Raw genomic sequence first — 18,245 nt, 5'->3', positions numbered from 1 at the left:
TTCAAGTGTACAATTCTATAATACATCATCTGTATATTGTGTTCACCACCCAAAGTCTCGTTCTTCTGTCACCATTTATTGTCCCCTACCTTCTACCTGCCTCTATGAGTTGTTGTTTTCTTTAGCTTAATCCCTTCACCTATTTTACCCAGCTTCCCTTCAACCCCACCCCTCCCTCTGACAGCTGTCAGTCTTTTCTCAGTATTTATGAGTCTATTTTGTTGCTTTTTGTTGTTGTTGTTCATTAGATTATACATATAAGTGAAATCATATGGTACTTGTCTTTCTCTGACTGGTTTATTTCACTTAGCATAATAATCTCCAGCCCCATCCATTCTGCCACAAAAGGTAAGATGTCCTTCTTATTTACAGCTGAGTAGTATTCTATAGTGTAAATGTCCCACAGGTATTTTGATAGGAATTGCTTTAAATCCATAGATCGCTTTGGAAGACTTTAATGATGTTAATTCTTCCTATGCATGAACACAGTACATGTTTCCACTTGTTTGTACCTTCCTCAGTTTCTTTCTTTCAGTATCTTATAATTTTCTGAGTAAAGGTCTTTTACCTCCTTGATTAACTTTATTCCTAGGTACCTTATTTTTTTGTTGTTGCAACTGTAAATGGGGTTGTTTTTCTTAGTTTCTCTTTCTGATAGTTCATAGGCTTTTATATGGAGAACACCCTAGTTCCTATTAGGCTCTGCTACCTGGCAGCTATGTGACATTATGAAAATTACTTAACTTCTCAAAGCCTCTTTTTCTCAGTAAATAGAAATTAATAGAAGTATCTACCTTGTGGGTTTAACAAATTAAGCATAGTAAACACTTGTAAAAATGTTTAGAACAGCACATGGTAAGGTTCCAATAAATATAGGCTACCATGATTAATTTATCTATTTTCAAATTATTTTCCTACTGCAAAGAAATTAACCAAGAATAGGTAGTTCCTAAAGGACTTACTGTGTTATACATTGACAGCATTTTATTTTATTGGTACTCTTTCAAGCTTTAGGGAATATCTCTATCCCAAGTAAACCTCACATACTGAAATGTGATATTTTTAAACTTTACTATACTAAGGAAAAAAATTTTCAATTTTATCTTATCAGAATTCTGTTTTTAGCCCATATTTATACATATCAATTTAATAATTTTAAGGACTATGCAATAGCACCACTATATCTTGGGCATTTCAACCAGCAATACTGTGTTCATCATGATTTTGCACATGATTAAGTTCATGAAAATTTCACTCACAGAATATTATCTTCCTAAATACACTAGGCTAATGGATATATTTATAAGATGATCTTCAAAGACTTATTTTCAACAAGTGTCTTTCCTGGATTATAACTCAATGCTTATAGGTTAATATTAAGCAATTAATTCATTAAATCAATACATAAGTGCTTACTTTTTGTCCAAAGTACCCTTTACCATAGGCACTACAGATGCTGAGATGAAAGACTCAAGTCACTTCCTTTAAGCAACTGAAGTCCACCAAAAACAGATAGCTGATCCAATTATTAAGATCCTCCAAGCTCTGTACAATGATGGAAATATCCAGAAGGTGTCAAGAAAGGAGATTTAATTAATCCTAGGATGATCAGTAAATTATTCCAGAGGGGCTAATCCTTGAGCTGAAATTTTGAGGAATCATAGTAGTCACTCAAGTATAGGTTTAGAATATGTAAAGGCAGCAAAGAATGAGGAACCAGCATAGCCTATTATCAGGAGTTTGTTCTGGTTAGAGCTAAGAAGAAATAAAGGAATGATGGGGGATAAGAATGGAAGAGAGGTAGGTAGGCAGGCTTTATATTCTGCATATCCTCATTGGCCAAGTAAAGGACTCTGAACTTTAAACAATATAGCATAACGCAGTTTCCTAAAATATCTGAAGAAAAATACAACACATGACATCAAATCCATATTATTGTTTACAATATATATATGACAAATAAAAATATTAGATACCAAATGAAAACTATAGTGTAAAAATATATGGCAACAATCACCAAAGTGATACCAGAATTAACTAAATTTGGAAGATAATGGCATAGTGATTAACTCCCCAGAGGATTTATCAGACAAACTTTAGAGTTGGCGGGTCCTATCATTTGTTAGGTAAGGAATTTGGGGTAAGTTTCTAAACTTTTCTGTATTCCAGCTCCCTTACCTTTAAGAATCATATAATAGCTCCCTCATATAATAATTCAATAATTACTGTTAAATTTAATGAAAAGAAAAAAGCATACAACACTTAGCATGTGGATAACAAAATAGTGAAACTTCCTAGGCTTGAAATCAGCATTATTACTTACTAGTCTGAGACTTTGGCAAAGTAATCAGGATAACATTCCCCACCTCACAGAACTGCTTTGAGGAGTGAATGAATTGAGTTTAGAACAGTGCCTGCTACTCGTAGTTGTTAATATATAAAGTAAAAATATACTGTTAGCTATCACTACAAAGAAAAAACTCATCAGAGAAGCTCATTTGCATTTTAGAAAGACAAATTTAGCTTAAGTGCTAAAAGTGATGATTTACCAGGGGAACAAGAATACAGGCAGAAGAAGATATAGTTATTTCAATAATTCAATAAAAAAGCAAGAAGGACATGAACTAAAGTTATGACACAATCAGTAGAGTTGGGAGGTATTAAGAGAAGGCTCAATTGGACTTGATAACTGATTATACAAGGAAAAAAGGAAACAAAACAAACACTTGAAAAAAAAAGTCAAAGATTTTCAGATACTATCAAAAGCATGGATTTTAAAGGCATGAGATTCAATAAGATGTAAAAACTGTGTGTAAAGTTTGGAAATAACTATGTGTGAGGTACCTGTGAACATCAAAGTGGAATTATTTAATCACTAGATATGAAAAAAAGAGCCTAGAAAAGTTTTAAAAGTCTTGGTTTTACCTTAGTTAAGCTCTCTAGAAATGGCCATGATGAAGTTCATATGCCAAATACTAGCATTTTTGAAACATTCCTAGAGTTTAATCACATTGGCTTCCCTTTATACTTCCTTAAAAACTTAATAATCTTAGCTTTTCACCAGAACTCTTCAAATCTTGCTAAATATTAGGCAATTAGAATGCCAAGTAACTTTAATTAGGGGCCCTGTTAACTTACACATTTACCCATCAAGAAAGATCCATTTATCACAAGCCTGTATTATCATTTTTAATCTAGTTGTCTAGCAAAATATTCCTCTGTAATATCAGAAGAGGTATGTAAACTACTGTGTCTTCTAATCTTTTTTAAACATATGACTTAAAACTTTGAAAGACACCAAAAGGAAGGCAATATTTTGGAGTTACGTTCTTATTCAATTCCATAAAAATAGTAGTATAGAAACAATTTTAAGGAGAAAAAAGTTAAATCTTTCTTACCTGATCCCCCTATGTTTGCCTTATCTTCAGGAACCATATTTTTATCCTTATTTAAGTCTTCAACTACAAGTTTATCAAAATGCTCAATACAAAGTCTGCTGTCAATCTGATATAACAATGCAGGGCAAAGATATGTAAACAGATCAGCTGAGATTGGCGAGTTGGCACCATGACCATAGTATTTCAACAGCTGAGTGACATTCAAGCACTGCAAGGAAATTGATAAAACAAATGAAGTAAGAGTATTTAAAGAGGATTATGTAGAAAAATTAATATATAAAGAAAATATTCTAATTATCATTTGGAAATAATTTGTAATATACAGATATCTATCAGAAATAAAGCTTTTTGGATAGATATTTATGATGAGAATACATTCAACTTATTGCCCAAGACTTCTTATGGACTTTAACCATTTTTCTACTCTAACACATAAAAGATAACTATCTTTTGCCGTAAAAGAGATTCATAACTATATTCCCAAGATTCTTAAACAGTAAGAAGAAAAATCACTTCTCTAGTCAAAGAGTATTTACCAATTACTCAAGATTCTTATTTGTTAAAGTGTTTAACATAAAATACTTTAATAACTTTATATTATACTATAATATAGCCCTTTTCACTGCCTAAGGTACCCCAAAAGAGTATCATATTGGGGAATTCTAGCACAATACTAAAACTGGAAGATGAAAAAAGGCAGCTTCAGCCACTGGTACTTTTTAACTGCAAAACAAAACAAAGCGGGTAACGGTGTGATCCAGTTTGAGCCCATCATATAGAAAACAAATATCTAAATTATGGCAAAAAAAGACGGTATTGCCTTTTTTTCATACTTATCCACTCAGGTTTATTGACTTGCTATCTTGCTGTATGATTTTATCTATGTACAAAAAACAAAATCAGAACATGCATACAAACAAACAAACAAGATTCTTCTCAGGTTTTAACATAAGATGCTACTTAACCAATGCATACAATATTTCCATAAATCTGAGAAAATTCCCACTATGCATCAGGTTTGATGATTCAGATTCCACAAGTTTGATACAAAGAGTAAACATTAATGATATTGCCCAGTTATTAACAATGAAAGAGCCTAGAATATCATCCATGTGATAAATGAATATATTTCTTTAAACTAACTCATATTATGAGTTATTTTAAAATCATTTTTTTATACTGCTAAAAACTAAACATCTGATGATTTCTCCAGGGAAGAAACATAAAGACATTTACCTAGATGCAAAACATACTTCATTTATAGAGACATAAACAATAAAGGGTGAAGTCATATTCCACATTTGATGGTGCTGCTTTTATACACATGAACAAATTCAACAATTTTTTAAAACTTAAGAATGATAAAAATTAGAACAAAGGTGTTAATATATCTTTAATGAAACAAAAATAGATGTTTAAGATGAACAGATTTAAAAAATTAAGGAACCAATCAAATGTGAAAGTATTCAAATAATCATGAAAATTTAGAAGAAAACCACAACTACCTCATTACTACTAGTTTTCTATTATTTTATCTTTTTGCATTCAGCCTAAATCTGTCAGACATTAAAAACAAACAACAATAAAAAAAAACTATATTATGAGCAAGTAGGCCCTATCATTAAGTGTATAGAGAAAACAAACCTATCATATTTACAAAATACCTGGTTCAGAGCTGTATCAATGACTGGGAACCATTCCACAATTAATTCAATAACTTAATAGTTACTTAATAGAACTCTGACTCCAAAAAAACCTCCGCAGCCTTGCGGCATACCTCTTCAGGGGAAAGGCTAAGGGAGTAAACCCCGACAGAAAATCCGGAGCCGGAGTCCCTAAGGCGGTTTGACGTTGTAGTCAACACCGGCAACTCCTGCGGCGCACCTGAAGCCAAGCTGTATTGACTCTGTCTTTCCCTTGGACCCTTCAGCTGCGAAGAGAGGGGGGGTCTGCTGCATGGGCAACAGCAGACCCTCCATATCACCCTGCCCAGGCTCTGTAGCTTCAGCTTCACTGGAGAGGACACTCCAGCGTCATCGCAAGATGTCGATTCAACATGGGAGGAGACAGATACCGTGTCACTCCCAAGTTGGACTGCACAACCATTCTCGGCGGTGCAGGTAGACTCTTAAGAAGCTACACCATCGTCTCTCGAGACGGACGGCTGCCGACGAATAGTTATGAAAAAGAAATTGCCCAGCCAGAGGAAAGACTGACTAGAATATCTGGAAACCAGCTGATAGTAACAACATGAAAACTAACTTGGGAAGTCAAAAAGTTGTAAGATAGTAAAATAAAAAATGAATACAAGGATGTAATTTCTAACAACTTTCAAACATTTAGATTTTAAAAACCCAAATTTGAGAACAAACAAAGCAAGTGAAAATCCAGATAAAAATCCTTAATCTGATTTTAATTCTTTAACGTATTTATTTTACATTACCTAGAAATAAGTTTGAATATGACTGACTATTCCACTGTTAATTCTTTTTATGTAAAGTGCTCCCCAATTACCTGAGAATTATGGAGAACCACCTTTTTATACTTACCTCATGTTGACGGTCATCTTCATTATGATCTTTGTGATTAGCAGCTGAATAAATTGCACTTTTTTTACCACGTGGTGCTTCTCGCTTTCTAGTATGTCGAAGTTCACCTTCATTATCAGGATCAGGATCTTGGTGTCCATGACCAGGATCATGACCAGTATGTTCTGGAAGATGTACATGGGAATGACCTGGGTTATGTGCACGATCCGGTTTATGAACCCGATTATGTTCATATTGTTCACCCTGATCATGGTTAGGAGGAAAACCTGGTGTAATAACCTCAGAATTTTCATCACTCTTCTTCCCTTTTCTCTTTCTCTTTCCTTTCGGTAGCTTACTTTCAGATTGCTCCTGTGTTTTATTGGTCTCTGTTGCAGGTTCATGGCTATGCTCCCCACGCTCACTGTGAGTAATGGAATCATTAGGAAAATGCCGAGTAGTGTTATGATCAAGGTTATGATGGCGCAAGCAATGGTGATGACATAAGCGATGATTATGATCATGCATGTGTTTATCATCAGATTTGACAGATACTTCAATTGTCTCTTTCTCTGGATCACATTTATGGTATCTTTTTGTTGATACACTGGTCACAGTTTGATTTTCTGAATTTAAATGCTTATGGGAATGCTGATGGTTATGTGAGTGAAAATGCTTTCCCTCTTGAACTGCCAAAATATCTAAGTGAGAAACATGATCATGGCCAAGATCCTCATGATTAATCTCAACTACTTTTATCTCTCCAAGGCCCAAGTTTGTTAAAAGTTTCTCCAGACCAAAAAAGGATAATCTTCCATTTTCACCGTAACGGTCAAAAAGTTTTTCAATATAATAATTTTTTTCATTTTCAGCATCCGGCACTGAAAATTTGCTTGACTCTGACTCTGTCATTCCATGATGGTGTCTGTGATGCTCTTCAGGACCGTGGTCATGTTCTTCATGGCAGTGATTGCAATGATGAAAAATAAATGTCAGCAAACAAATGAGGCAGAATTTTGTGTGCATATGTACCTTCATTTCTATTTTTCCTAAAAGGATTTAAAAAGAGAGGCAAATATTAGTTTATACTTAGTCACATTCAAAATAATCATAAACTTTCCAGCAGTTGCCAATCCACTAGGCAAATGTTTTAGCCCATTACTTTCATGGCTATGAACCATTCTTTCCTTTTCTAATTCCATGTAACAATGGCCCCTTTTATCAAAATAGCGTACAGCCCTTTGAATTAATACAAACTGCTCAAGACTCATCTACCAAACTATTCTGACTCTCTTTTATAACACTTAAGCGTATATACATTTATACAAGTCTTGCTGGCTTCCTTCCCATCTGGTCCTTTACAAAAAAGTTTGCTGATCCTGCTCTTGGGGCGCTGGTCAGTGCAATAAGGCAAGATGAAATAAAATGATAAAATGTGTAAGAGTCAAAAAGAAACTAAACTGTCATTATTCACAAATGGTAGGATTGGGTATGTAGAAAATCCAAAAGAATCTCTAAGACTTAATAAGTTAATTTAGATAAGTTGCTGGATATAAGGATAATATAACCTAAAATTAACTGTATTCCTATATACCAGCAATAATTAGAAAACAATATTATTTACAATAGCCAATAACTAGGAATAAACCTAAGAAAAGATGTACAACACCTTTACATTAAAAAAAAAAAAAAGATCACATATTATTGAGAGAAATGAAAGACCTACATAAATGGTTGAGTATATCATGTTTATGATTGGATGAGATACAGATCCAATGTGATCTCAATAAAGATCCCAGAAGTGCCCTGGCTGGGTAAGTAGCTCAGTTGGTCAGAACGTTGTCCCCATATGCCAAGGTTGTGCGTCTATTAGTGGCTATTGTACAGTAAGGTGCAGAAGATTTATTTGGGAGACTAGCGTCAAGACCTTCAAGATAGGGACATAAAAAGCATTATAAAGTATATTAATTAAAATTTAAAAATTTCTGTTCATCAAGAGATTTCATTAAAGACTAAAATGATAAGCCACAACTTAGGAGATTAACAGTGTTACCAGTCAAGAATATATAAGGAATTTCCACAAATCAGCTGACAATTGTGAGACAACTTGGTGGGGAAATGCGAACATGTATTTATTTCATAAGACAGCTAAATTACTAAGAAGCAAGAATCCAAACCTCAGTAGTCATCAGTGAAATGTAAAATAAAATCACAATTAGATACCACTGTATACCCACCAGAATGAAGAGAATATAAAAGATGTAAGCAAAAAAATGGAGTCTACTGGAACCTGCAGACACCGCTGGCAGGATGGTAGATTGGAATCTTTTGGAAAACTTTGGCTGGATCTGAACATAAGCATATCCATTCACATAACAATTCTACTTATGGGTATATGATCGACAGAAATGCATCTGCAGGGACACCAACAGACATGAACATAGAAGTTCACATATTCATTATTCATTATAGCTCTAAACAGAAAAAAGGCCAAATGTTCAACAGTAGAATGAATAAAACAATAACCTTACAGTGAAATACTACACAGCAATGAAAATAAAATTATAGCTTCATGCATTAACATAGATGAGTTTTACACATACTAGACTGAGCAAAAAATGACAAACACTAAAGAAACCATGATGTATAATTCTATTTATTTATATATATATATATATATATATAAATATAAAGTCAAAAAAGCCCTGGCTGGTTTGGCTCAGTGGATTGAGCGTCGGCCTGCGAGCTAAGTGTCGCTGGTTCGATCTTCCAGTCAGGGCACATCAGAGAAGGAAAACTCTGACTCCAAAAAACCTCCGCTGCCTTGCGGCATACCTCTTCAGGGGAAAGGCTAAGGGAGTAAACCCCGACAGAAAATCCAGAAAATCCGGAGCCGGAGTCCCTAAGGCGGTTTGACGTTGTAGTCAACACCGGCAACTCCTGCGGCGCACCTGAAGCCAAGCTGTATTGACTCCGTCTTTCCCTTGGACCCTTCAGCTGCGAAGAGAGGGGGGGTCTGCTGCATGGGCAACAGCAGACCCTCCATATCACCCTGCCCAGGCTCTGTAGCTTCAGCTTCACTGGAGAGGACACTTCAGCGTCATCGTAAGATGTCGATTCAACACGGGAGGAGACAGATACCGTGTCACTCCCGAGTCGGACTGCACAGCCATTCTCAGCGGTGCAGATAGACTCTTAAGAAGCTACACCATCGTCTCTTGAGACGGACGGCTGCCGACGACGACGATAAAGTCAAAATCTGGTAAAACTAATCCAAGATAATGGTTGCTTTTTAAAAGAAAGGTAAGAGACAATAATTGTGATTAAATAGTATGGTAGTGTTCTCTTTCTTCCCTCGAGTAATGTTATTACTTTGTGATAATTCATTGTACTTATATTCTGTACTTTTCCACTTACATAATGTATTTCAATTAAAAGTTTTTTATGCCCTGACTGGTGTGGCTCAGTGGATTGGGTGCTGGCCTGTGAAATGAAAGGTTGCTGGTTTGATTCCCAGTCAGGGCACATGCCTGGTTGCAGGCCAGGTCTTCATTTGGGGGCTTGTGAGAGGCAACTAATCGATGTGACTCTTGCACATTGAGGTTTCTCTCCCTCTTTCTCCCTCCCTTCCCCTATCTATAAAAATAAATAAGGTCTTTAAGTAAGTAAATAAATAAATAAATTTCAGAAATCTAATTTCCTCTAGTAAAAAACTAGAAAACGTAATTAGAAACAAAAATTATTATAAGTCTTCTAGAAAGAAACAGAATAGAAGGAGAAATTAAAAGCCATTATTGGCTCTGTTGGTGTGGCTCAGTGGATTGAGTATAGCCAGCAATCTGAAGGAAGGGTCACTGGTTCTATTTCCTTCTTAGGGCACTGGCCTGGGTGTTAGGCCAGGTCCTGGTTGGGGGCATGTGAGAGGCAATAGACCAGTGTTTCTCTCACACATGGATGTTCCTCTCCCTCTCTTTCTCCCTCCCTTTCTCTCTATGTAAATAATTATTTTAAATCTTAAAAAACATAAGTTATGAAGTCAGTTGAAATTCTTCACTAAAAAAAGATCTATGGTAATAAAAACAACCTCATTGTTTTATAATATATATCATACATAGTATCTAATTATTTTTATTATATGTGAATTGTATGTAATTACTATATTACAATCATAAAATGTTTTTCTAACATTATACTGTTTTACTGATTTCATGCTTTTATAATGTAATAAATCATATACTATTCTATTTATCTTGATAAGGTATATAAACCAATCTTTCCATAGCTCCCTTCATCAAGAGTCTATGTTCCTGTACAACATAAAGTACACTTCTCCTTACATAAACAAAATAATGATTCACCTCCAGAAAAGGTACACTAAGAGTTATTACACAGAAACATTTGTTCACAGGCCCATGAACACATTATCATGCATTGCTTAATATGGGAAGTGGGCAGATAGGAGAAAGAGGAGGAAAGAAAAAGAGGACAGAAGCAATGAGAAGGCATAAAAATAAGTATGGAATATATTCTCTTCTGAAGGAGGTATAAGGAAGATACAAGTACCTTTTAAACTAGTAAACGTGAGAGATGCTACAAAAGTAATAGAAACAGTATAATAGTGTTTAGGTGGTAGCTCAAAGTTTAAGGCCAAGGGCTTCACGTTCCAACACCAAGCATACATAAGAAAGGTATTAGACTTCCTATAGACGGAAAATGGAACCGGGAACAGACGAAAGGTTTCTACAATAGGTGAAGAACACATGAGAACTCACATTGCCTATGAATTCATATTTGAAAGAATGTATTCCTACCAAAATATTTTACTCATATAGGTTCTAGGATGATAGAACTATTTTATAAAGAACAACATGTCAAATAATGATAGAGCATTAGGAACTGGATCCAAGGGTTGGCAGACTTAAAAGGAACATTTTAGGTTTTGCAGACAATATAGTATTATATTTAAGGCAACTACTTAATTTTGCCATTATGGCACAAAAGAAGCCATACACAATACATAAACAAATGAGAAGGCTGTGTCCAGTAATACTTAATTTACAAAAGCAAGCTGAGGTGGCACATAGGGCATAGCTTGCTGATCATTAACGTACTGATTTTTAAAAAACATTTATCAATTCAGTAAACAACTGGAGGGGAAACCACTATCTTAAAACTCAAAAAGTCACACAATACATAAAGTGAATTCAGAAGAAAATTTAGAAAAGTTTAGAAGTGTGAGGGCACATCTGAAATGGTTTATTTTTATTTGTAGATATTGAAGTAATAGAACAGTGGGATATATATATATTTTAAAGATTTTATTTATTTCTAGAAAAAGGGGAAGGGAGGGAGAAAGAGGAACAGAACTATCCATGGGAGAAAGAAACATCAACTGGCTACTTTCAGCATGTGCTCTAACCAGCGACCAAACCGCAACTCAGGCAGGGCCCCAACAGGTATCAACTGGCAACATTTCACACTTTGTGGGAGGACCCCCAACCAATTGAGCCACACCAGTCAAGGCTGGCTGGGGTGTGTATCTTTGCTACCTTGTTACTACAGCTGAAGGCTATTTTGATTTTCTACTTCCTATATGAATGAAAATAAATCTAAAAACTAAAGTGATCACTGACAAGTCTTAGATAATGACTAGAGGATGAAAAATAACTTTCATGCATAATTCATAATAATTGTTCTAGTAACAACACGTGTGGTCCTATAAAACTACATAATCTTATTACATAAATAGGATTAAGATACTTCCTACAACATTCTGATTTGCTTTTCTAATCTCCCTAAAACCTCTTTTCTGCCTGGAATGGATGGTCCCCAAAAGTAGGGCACACATTAAGGATAACATGGCTGTTAGTAATGTTAATGCGAGGACAAGATTATCTGATACCCCCTTCTCTCTCAGCAGTAAAATATCTAAAATATGAGTAATTATAAAATCATCTAAATTAATGAATACAATTTAAACACTAAGATTTTAGGTTTTATCCATATGCTTACACCTATAAATACCACCACCACCATCCCATTCTAGTAACACCTTCTAGCATGAAAAATCTATTAAAAAATTTCATCCTTATATCTGGCAACCAAAAAACCCTTATGTTCTGATAAGAGAATAGAAAAATATTATGACACTTACTTATGATCTAACAATAAATCGTGTTGTTTTAATGCCTGAACATTAATGGTAATCTCTTAAGCAGCTGGAATAATTTGAATGCTATTGTTATTTAAAACTTTGTGATTTCAGTTGTAAATTGCCTTAATACGTACTGAACACATTTTTAAATGTTCTGATTGTGGTAAAATTTTGAGAATATATTAGCTTATTTTGGAAAAACCTAAGTCATTGTGTGGCCCACATCGAATTAACTGAATAGAAAATAATGAACAGAAAAAAAGTAGTTTGGAATATTGATAACTGGCATAATTTGAAACTTTAGTTTCCATAAATGACTTCAAAAAGTCTTGTGGTTATGAAAGGTCCTAGACACAGTTTTCAAAGATCATTCTATAAAACTCATAGCTCAAAATAAAATTGACTTAAAAAAAAGCTCACCATGTGATTTTAGCATTTTCATTTCAGTACAGTCGAGGCCATACAAAGTTACATGGGACTAAACTGATCCAGAAAGCAATTTTTTACTATCACTTTTTCAAGACTAAGCCCAGATTAAATTAATAAAATTGCTGTTATTCATATACAAAGCTAACTTCAAAGATTCACCTTTAACATATATCCTTCCTGCTTTGAAAACTCCTGTACAGGCCCTGACAGGGTAGGTCAGAGCATCATCCTGATACAAGGTTGTGGGTTCAATTCCCAGCCAGGGAACATATGAGAATTAACCAATTAATACATAAATAAGTGGAACAACAAATCGACGTTTCTCTCTAAAATCAATAAGTAGAAAAAGAAAAATCCCCTATATACTCTTGCAAGGCAATTTGGCATTATACTGTTTTATTTCTACCCAAAATTCACCCATTTGGAAAACTGGGGGATAAAAGCAATTAAAATTAACCGATTCAAAAATGTCTATTTTATTAGTAACACTAACCAGCAGCTGGAGGAAATCCCAAGGAGACCAGACATATAGCACTAAGGAGTCGAATCGTAATTTTAAAAGATTTTGTTTTAGGAAAAGGTGTAGGTGTAGCTAAGCTCCAGAAAAGTTCAGAAGGAAACACTAGGGGGCAGCATCAAGCTACTGGGACAGACTGGGCACTCTTCTGCCTTGGTCGGACTTGGAAACTTGAAGCTGAAGTTAGGCGCCGGCTAGGTGGGTTGGGCTTCATCCTGCAAGCCCAGAAGGTTGCCGGTTGGATTTCCAGTTGGTCCAGAACATACCTGGGTCACAGGCCCCCCGGCTGAACCCTCTTGGGGGTGTGCGAGAGGTGACTGATTGGTATTTCTCTTTTACATGGATACTTCTCACATGGATGTTTCTCTCCTTCCCTTCCCCTCTCTCTAAAAATAAATAGAAATCTTTTTTTTTTTAAGCCACAATTAGTATATTTTTCTTGAGAATTTTACTATTTAATGAAAGATGATTTCATAGGGTTATAAAACTTGTTATAAAGGGGAAAAAAAAGGTTTGACTGCCTACAATTCCTTTTTCTGTGTACCTTGTTTTGCATCTTGTGATTATCAGTCTAAAAATGCACTAGTGATAGTGTCCTTTTAATATAAAACAATGCAAACCGATGGTATTTCCATTCTCAAGGCAGGCACAACATAGACAAAGGATGACATTTTTATCCAAAAAAAATCTTTGGGTTAAAGCTAAATTTGTGTTGTATTCAATTAACATTTTAAAGAGCTGAACAACCAAGCTTTGAAATCACTGAATAACGTGTCCATGAGCATCATGTGACAAAAAGCTGTGGAGCATATCTCCCTCAAGGAGTTTAGCCTGGCAGGGAAAACTCAAGATGTGTGTTTATAACTATGTTATAATACACATGAGAGGCAGAAAAAACTCCCTGGTTTACTTAATGTAAGAGAATAACAGGATGCCTATCAATGCAAAGGTCCAGTAGAGACCATTAAACCTAAACCTTATGTTCTGGGGGTAATCGAGTATAGGGGGAAAAAATAGAAAAGTAGTCCTTCAACCACTACAGAACTGAAATGTTCATATATTTTAAAAAGGAAAATGAATTAAGTATCTGCAGCCCTTTGGTTCCTTATGTCACTTAACTAACGATCATAGTAAACCTACCACGTGGGATTTTTTTTTAGTACTTCAAGTTCACAGAGTAAAAAGATTAAGTAACTTTAAAGTAACTTTACTTTGCTCAAAGTAACCAAACTAGCTAATAATGGGTCAGTTTTCAACCTTAAGTCTTACTCCAAAGTGGAAAAATCCTGCCAGTACTGGCCAATTACTGGGGGTAGATGAGGGGAGGCGGGAATGGAATATAAAGGTAAATTCGCTTTAAAAGCAAATGATCAGTCAAAGAACATGTATAAATGACACATGGACATGGACATGGACAATGGAGTGGGGAATGACTGTGGGAGAAGGGGTGGGCTGGGTGGGGGGAGCAATGGGGGGAAAATGGGACAACTGTAATTGAAAAACAATAAAAAATAATTTAAAAAAATAAAAAATTTAATTAAAAAAAAGCAAATGATCATTCCCAGTGACTAACTTCCCTTGCTATGATACCTATATCCTATAGTCTCCATAAATCAGTTAAAAAAAAAACAAAACAACACCCACAAACATCCTCTAGAGTAGTACCTAGAGGCCTCCTGAAGTTCTTCAAATCAGGTGCTCAATAAAGAAAAAGAACTGTATTAGCTTTATAAAAAAAATCCTCACGCAAGTATATATTGACTTTAGAGAGAAAGGGGAGAAAGAAATTCGATGTGAAAGAAACATCCCATCAGCTATCTGGGGCAAGTGACGTGAGATATTCAAAATTTGTAGAGTAGGAACTCATAATATAAACCAGTACACGAGTCCTGACTTAAGGCTTTCAGCCAGTCTTACCAAGATCAACTACATTCTAAGTTCTCCAGCTTTTCCAACATCTTACTTGCTTGTTCTTAGGTAGAATTTAGATAAGTACGAACACACATACACACACGCGCGCGCGCGCGCTCACTGGAACCTGCCACATGCTAGTTCAGATCCATTAAGAATATGAGTCAGTTTCAAAGTAAAAGCGGAGTCCGGAACAGCGTTACGGCATTACGTGCTTTCATGTCAGCTTTTATTACTCAGACACCAGGACAGGAGTGAACGACCCCGAGCCGTGGATCCTGCAGGGATCTGTCTGTCTTCCTGCGTCCAGCTCCGAAGGCCAGCCCATGTGGGCAGGCTCCCACGTGAACAGTTCTTAACAGAAGCCACAGGAAGACCTTCAACGTCACATCAGCCGCGCCCTCCAAAGCCCCCTTCTGAGCTGGGGCGCTCGGGGGGTCCCAAGGGAGAAACATGAGAAGTTGAGCAGATCCCTAGAGCCAGAGAAGGTGGCCGCAAAGTCTCCCCTGTTCTCCCCCGCCGGGCCCCACAGCGCCCTCCGCCGAAGGGCTTTCAGGAACAAAGCCCGGGCAGCGGCACCACCTCCCTCCCCAACGGCCTCCCCCATCGACCCAGCCCCACCGAACCCTCAGCTCCACGGACCCCACAGGCCTACATGTGAACTCCCCTGTGCCCCGCCTCGGCTTTTCGGTTGGTCGAGGGGAAAAACAAGCCCCCACGAGGCCTCCCGCGGTCGGAGCTCAGGTAGCACCGACCGTTAGCCTCCCGGTGCCGGAACTGCGGCGCCCAGCCTCCATCCCGGGGTCCTCCGGCTCGACCCCACGGTTGACCGGGGGGGAGGGCGGGGCAGGAAGAATCGGGGGCACTCGACACCACCCCACAACAAGCCCCTCCAAGACCCGACTGCGGATGCTCCCACCCTCGGCACCCAGGCCGCCCCCGCGCAGCCCCCTGACCGCTGCTAGCCCAGCGGTCACTCCCTCCCTTTCCGCGCCGCTCCCCAGCCTCTACTGGAGACTAAGTCAGGCGCGGGATCCCACACGCGGCGCAGAGGCTGCCCTGTCGCCAAACTCCGGGGCAGCTCAAAGCGCACACGAGGAGCGGGGTTTCCCACGCGCTTCGCTGCAGCTCGCCACAGCCGCCGCCGCCGCCGACTACTGCAGCAGCTGCGGGGACTCCAGTGCCCGGATCCCCGAGGGTCCCTCGGCCGGGACTCCCAGGTTCTTGTCTCCCTTTCTGCGCTCCCCCCCACCACTGTCCCGGGACTCGCAGTCTCCGCCGCGCTTGGGGCCGGTTCTGGGGGAGGGAATGTAAACAAATCGGGGTTTTATAGTTACCTCACACTCGAGTGCCGTGTGCATCTCCTCTCCGCTCGGTACCAAACCCCGGCTGCACCAAATCGTGTATTCACCAAAGCTGGCTGCGCTAACTGCGTCGCGCAGGCTCGCGCGTCAGACGCCACACTACGCTAGCGGCGTACACAGCCCACTCAGGCCCCTGCGCAGCCGCACCCCGTCTGCCTCGCGGGTGCTACGCTCCGGACGTACACGCATCACCCAGCCATTCATTTCGGGTAACGCAGCTTGCGTAGGGGGAGCACACCACTCGCGGATTCAACTCGGACCTTCAGAGCAAAAGGAAATTGGAATCTACGCAAACTGCGGAGCCCCGTGGCCCCGCGCTAGTTTTGTTCCAAGAAAGAACACCGCGGAGGAGTTGCGGCGGCTTCTAGCGCATGCGTGGAGCGCCCTTCACCACTTGGCCTTCTCTCCCAGCTTTGCACGTTGCTTGCTGCGGCCTGAGGAGGCGGATGAGTGATGAAAGCTAAAAGCACGAATGCTTTAACCAGCTTTCAGATTAATAAATCAGGATGTTTATCCGTACACGAGTTAAACATCTACGTTAATTTAACTCCTCTCCTTTGTTAAAGTCTGAGTGAAAAAGCTAATATTTACTTAGTGCTAAATGTGAGGGTTTTTTTTTCATGGCTCTCCCTCACCCCACAATTGAGTACAGAGCCCTTCCTGCAGGCCTTACAAGCCTAAAAGAAAAGGTTGGGTCCTGAGAGCATGTCATGAACTTGGGAAATTTTGGAGGCCTTTGACAACTTTCCAAGCTTTCCCACCACCTCCTAATGCTTAACTTGTTATTTCTTAAGACCCAACCAAAGGCAATGACTCCCTATCCAGCCGAGCAATTCTTTGGACTCCTAACTACATTGTGTTCATTCTTGCTCCCATTCCTTTCCTCTCACCATACCAGCCGCCTGAATTGTCTCCACCCCTCCAATTAAGCAATTCACGACCCATATGTCCTTAAAAGGTGGCTCTGGACACCTTCCCTTTGTTCCATTACTCTGCTTCCTGGCACTTATTCCATCTCATGGTGAGGCTTTTTTGTGTTCTGTCTGATGCCTGTTTGTTTCTGTATCCAGCCAAAATCTACTTAACAGAGTTCTAGGGTGCCTTATTGATGTCCATCAGAGTGCATAAAACCATGATCAATAGTAATAGCAAGCTTTACTATGTGTCAGGTACTTCCTAAGTGCTTTATATAAATATTCATTTCATTGCTATTAACACAGCAAGGTGGGTATTATTATCCTACCCCAGGAAACGAAGGCACACAAAATTAGGTAACTTGCCTAAGATCACAGAACAGGTAGGAAGGAAAGTTGGGATCCAACCCAGTGAGTATGGCTACATATTCTTGCTATTCTATTTTCAAAGAACATCTTTTTAAGTGTGTAATAAATGTCTACTAACTGTCAGGATACTAAGCTCCTCATATCCCCTTTTTTTCTTGTTTGAAAAAGCCTCATCCCTGCTGGCTTTCACAGCTGCTATTAAGCAAGGAGAGAAGACCTGAGGTGTAGAGAAAAGAGATTAAGTCTCTCAAATCTCACTATTGTCACCAACTGTGGGACATCATAAGGACCGTGATTTTCAGATTCATGGATAAATTAAGGGAATTTATCTAAATTTATCCTAAAGTCCTTAAATTTAATAAAGTCAGAACTAAAGTCTGTAGATTTCATAAAATCAATATACAGTATTCCCTCACTTATTGCGGGTATTACGTTCTAGACACCCCCCCCCCAGCGAAGTAGGGACCTTACATTTATTCTACACTCTTAAACCTACATAACTTTAACGGCATACGTATACAGTACTGCAAAAATCCCACGGTATAGCGAAAAATCTGCGATAAATAATTAAATGTAATATTTTTTAGAATCCCGCGATGCAGTGAGGCCACGATAAGTGAACCGCAATATAGAGAGGGACTACTGTATAGAGAGGGACTAC

The 18,245-nt window shown here is 38.2% G+C and overlaps 1 protein-coding gene across 1 annotated transcript in view; it reads right to left on the bottom strand.

Annotated features, from left to right (window-relative positions):
* Nucleotides 1-16,613, bottom strand: part of SLC39A10 (solute carrier family 39 member 10) — a 40,383-nt gene extending 23,770 nt beyond the window's left edge. The window contains exons 1-3 of the mRNA XM_090282045.1: nucleotides 16,275-16,613; nucleotides 5,948-6,975; nucleotides 3,399-3,606 (exon numbers count right to left, since the gene is read on the bottom strand). Of these exons, the coding sequence (XP_090138171.1) occupies nucleotides 3,399-3,606; nucleotides 5,948-6,964 (1,225 nt within the window). The 5' untranslated portion in view covers nucleotides 6,965-6,975; nucleotides 16,275-16,613. The remainder of the gene's footprint in view (nucleotides 1-3,398; nucleotides 3,607-5,947; nucleotides 6,976-16,274) is intronic.
* Between the last annotated feature and the right edge of the window lie 1,632 nt (nucleotides 16,614-18,245).

Source organism: Furipterus horrens, unplaced genomic scaffold, assembly GCF_987537825.1.
Source record: "Furipterus horrens unplaced genomic scaffold, mFurHor1.1.pri manual_scaffold_1, whole genome shotgun sequence".
NCBI lineage: Eukaryota > Metazoa > Chordata > Mammalia > Chiroptera > Furipteridae > Furipterus > Furipterus horrens.
Note: the sequence above shows the minus strand (reverse complement) of the source record. Positions and strands in the feature narration are given on the sequence as shown.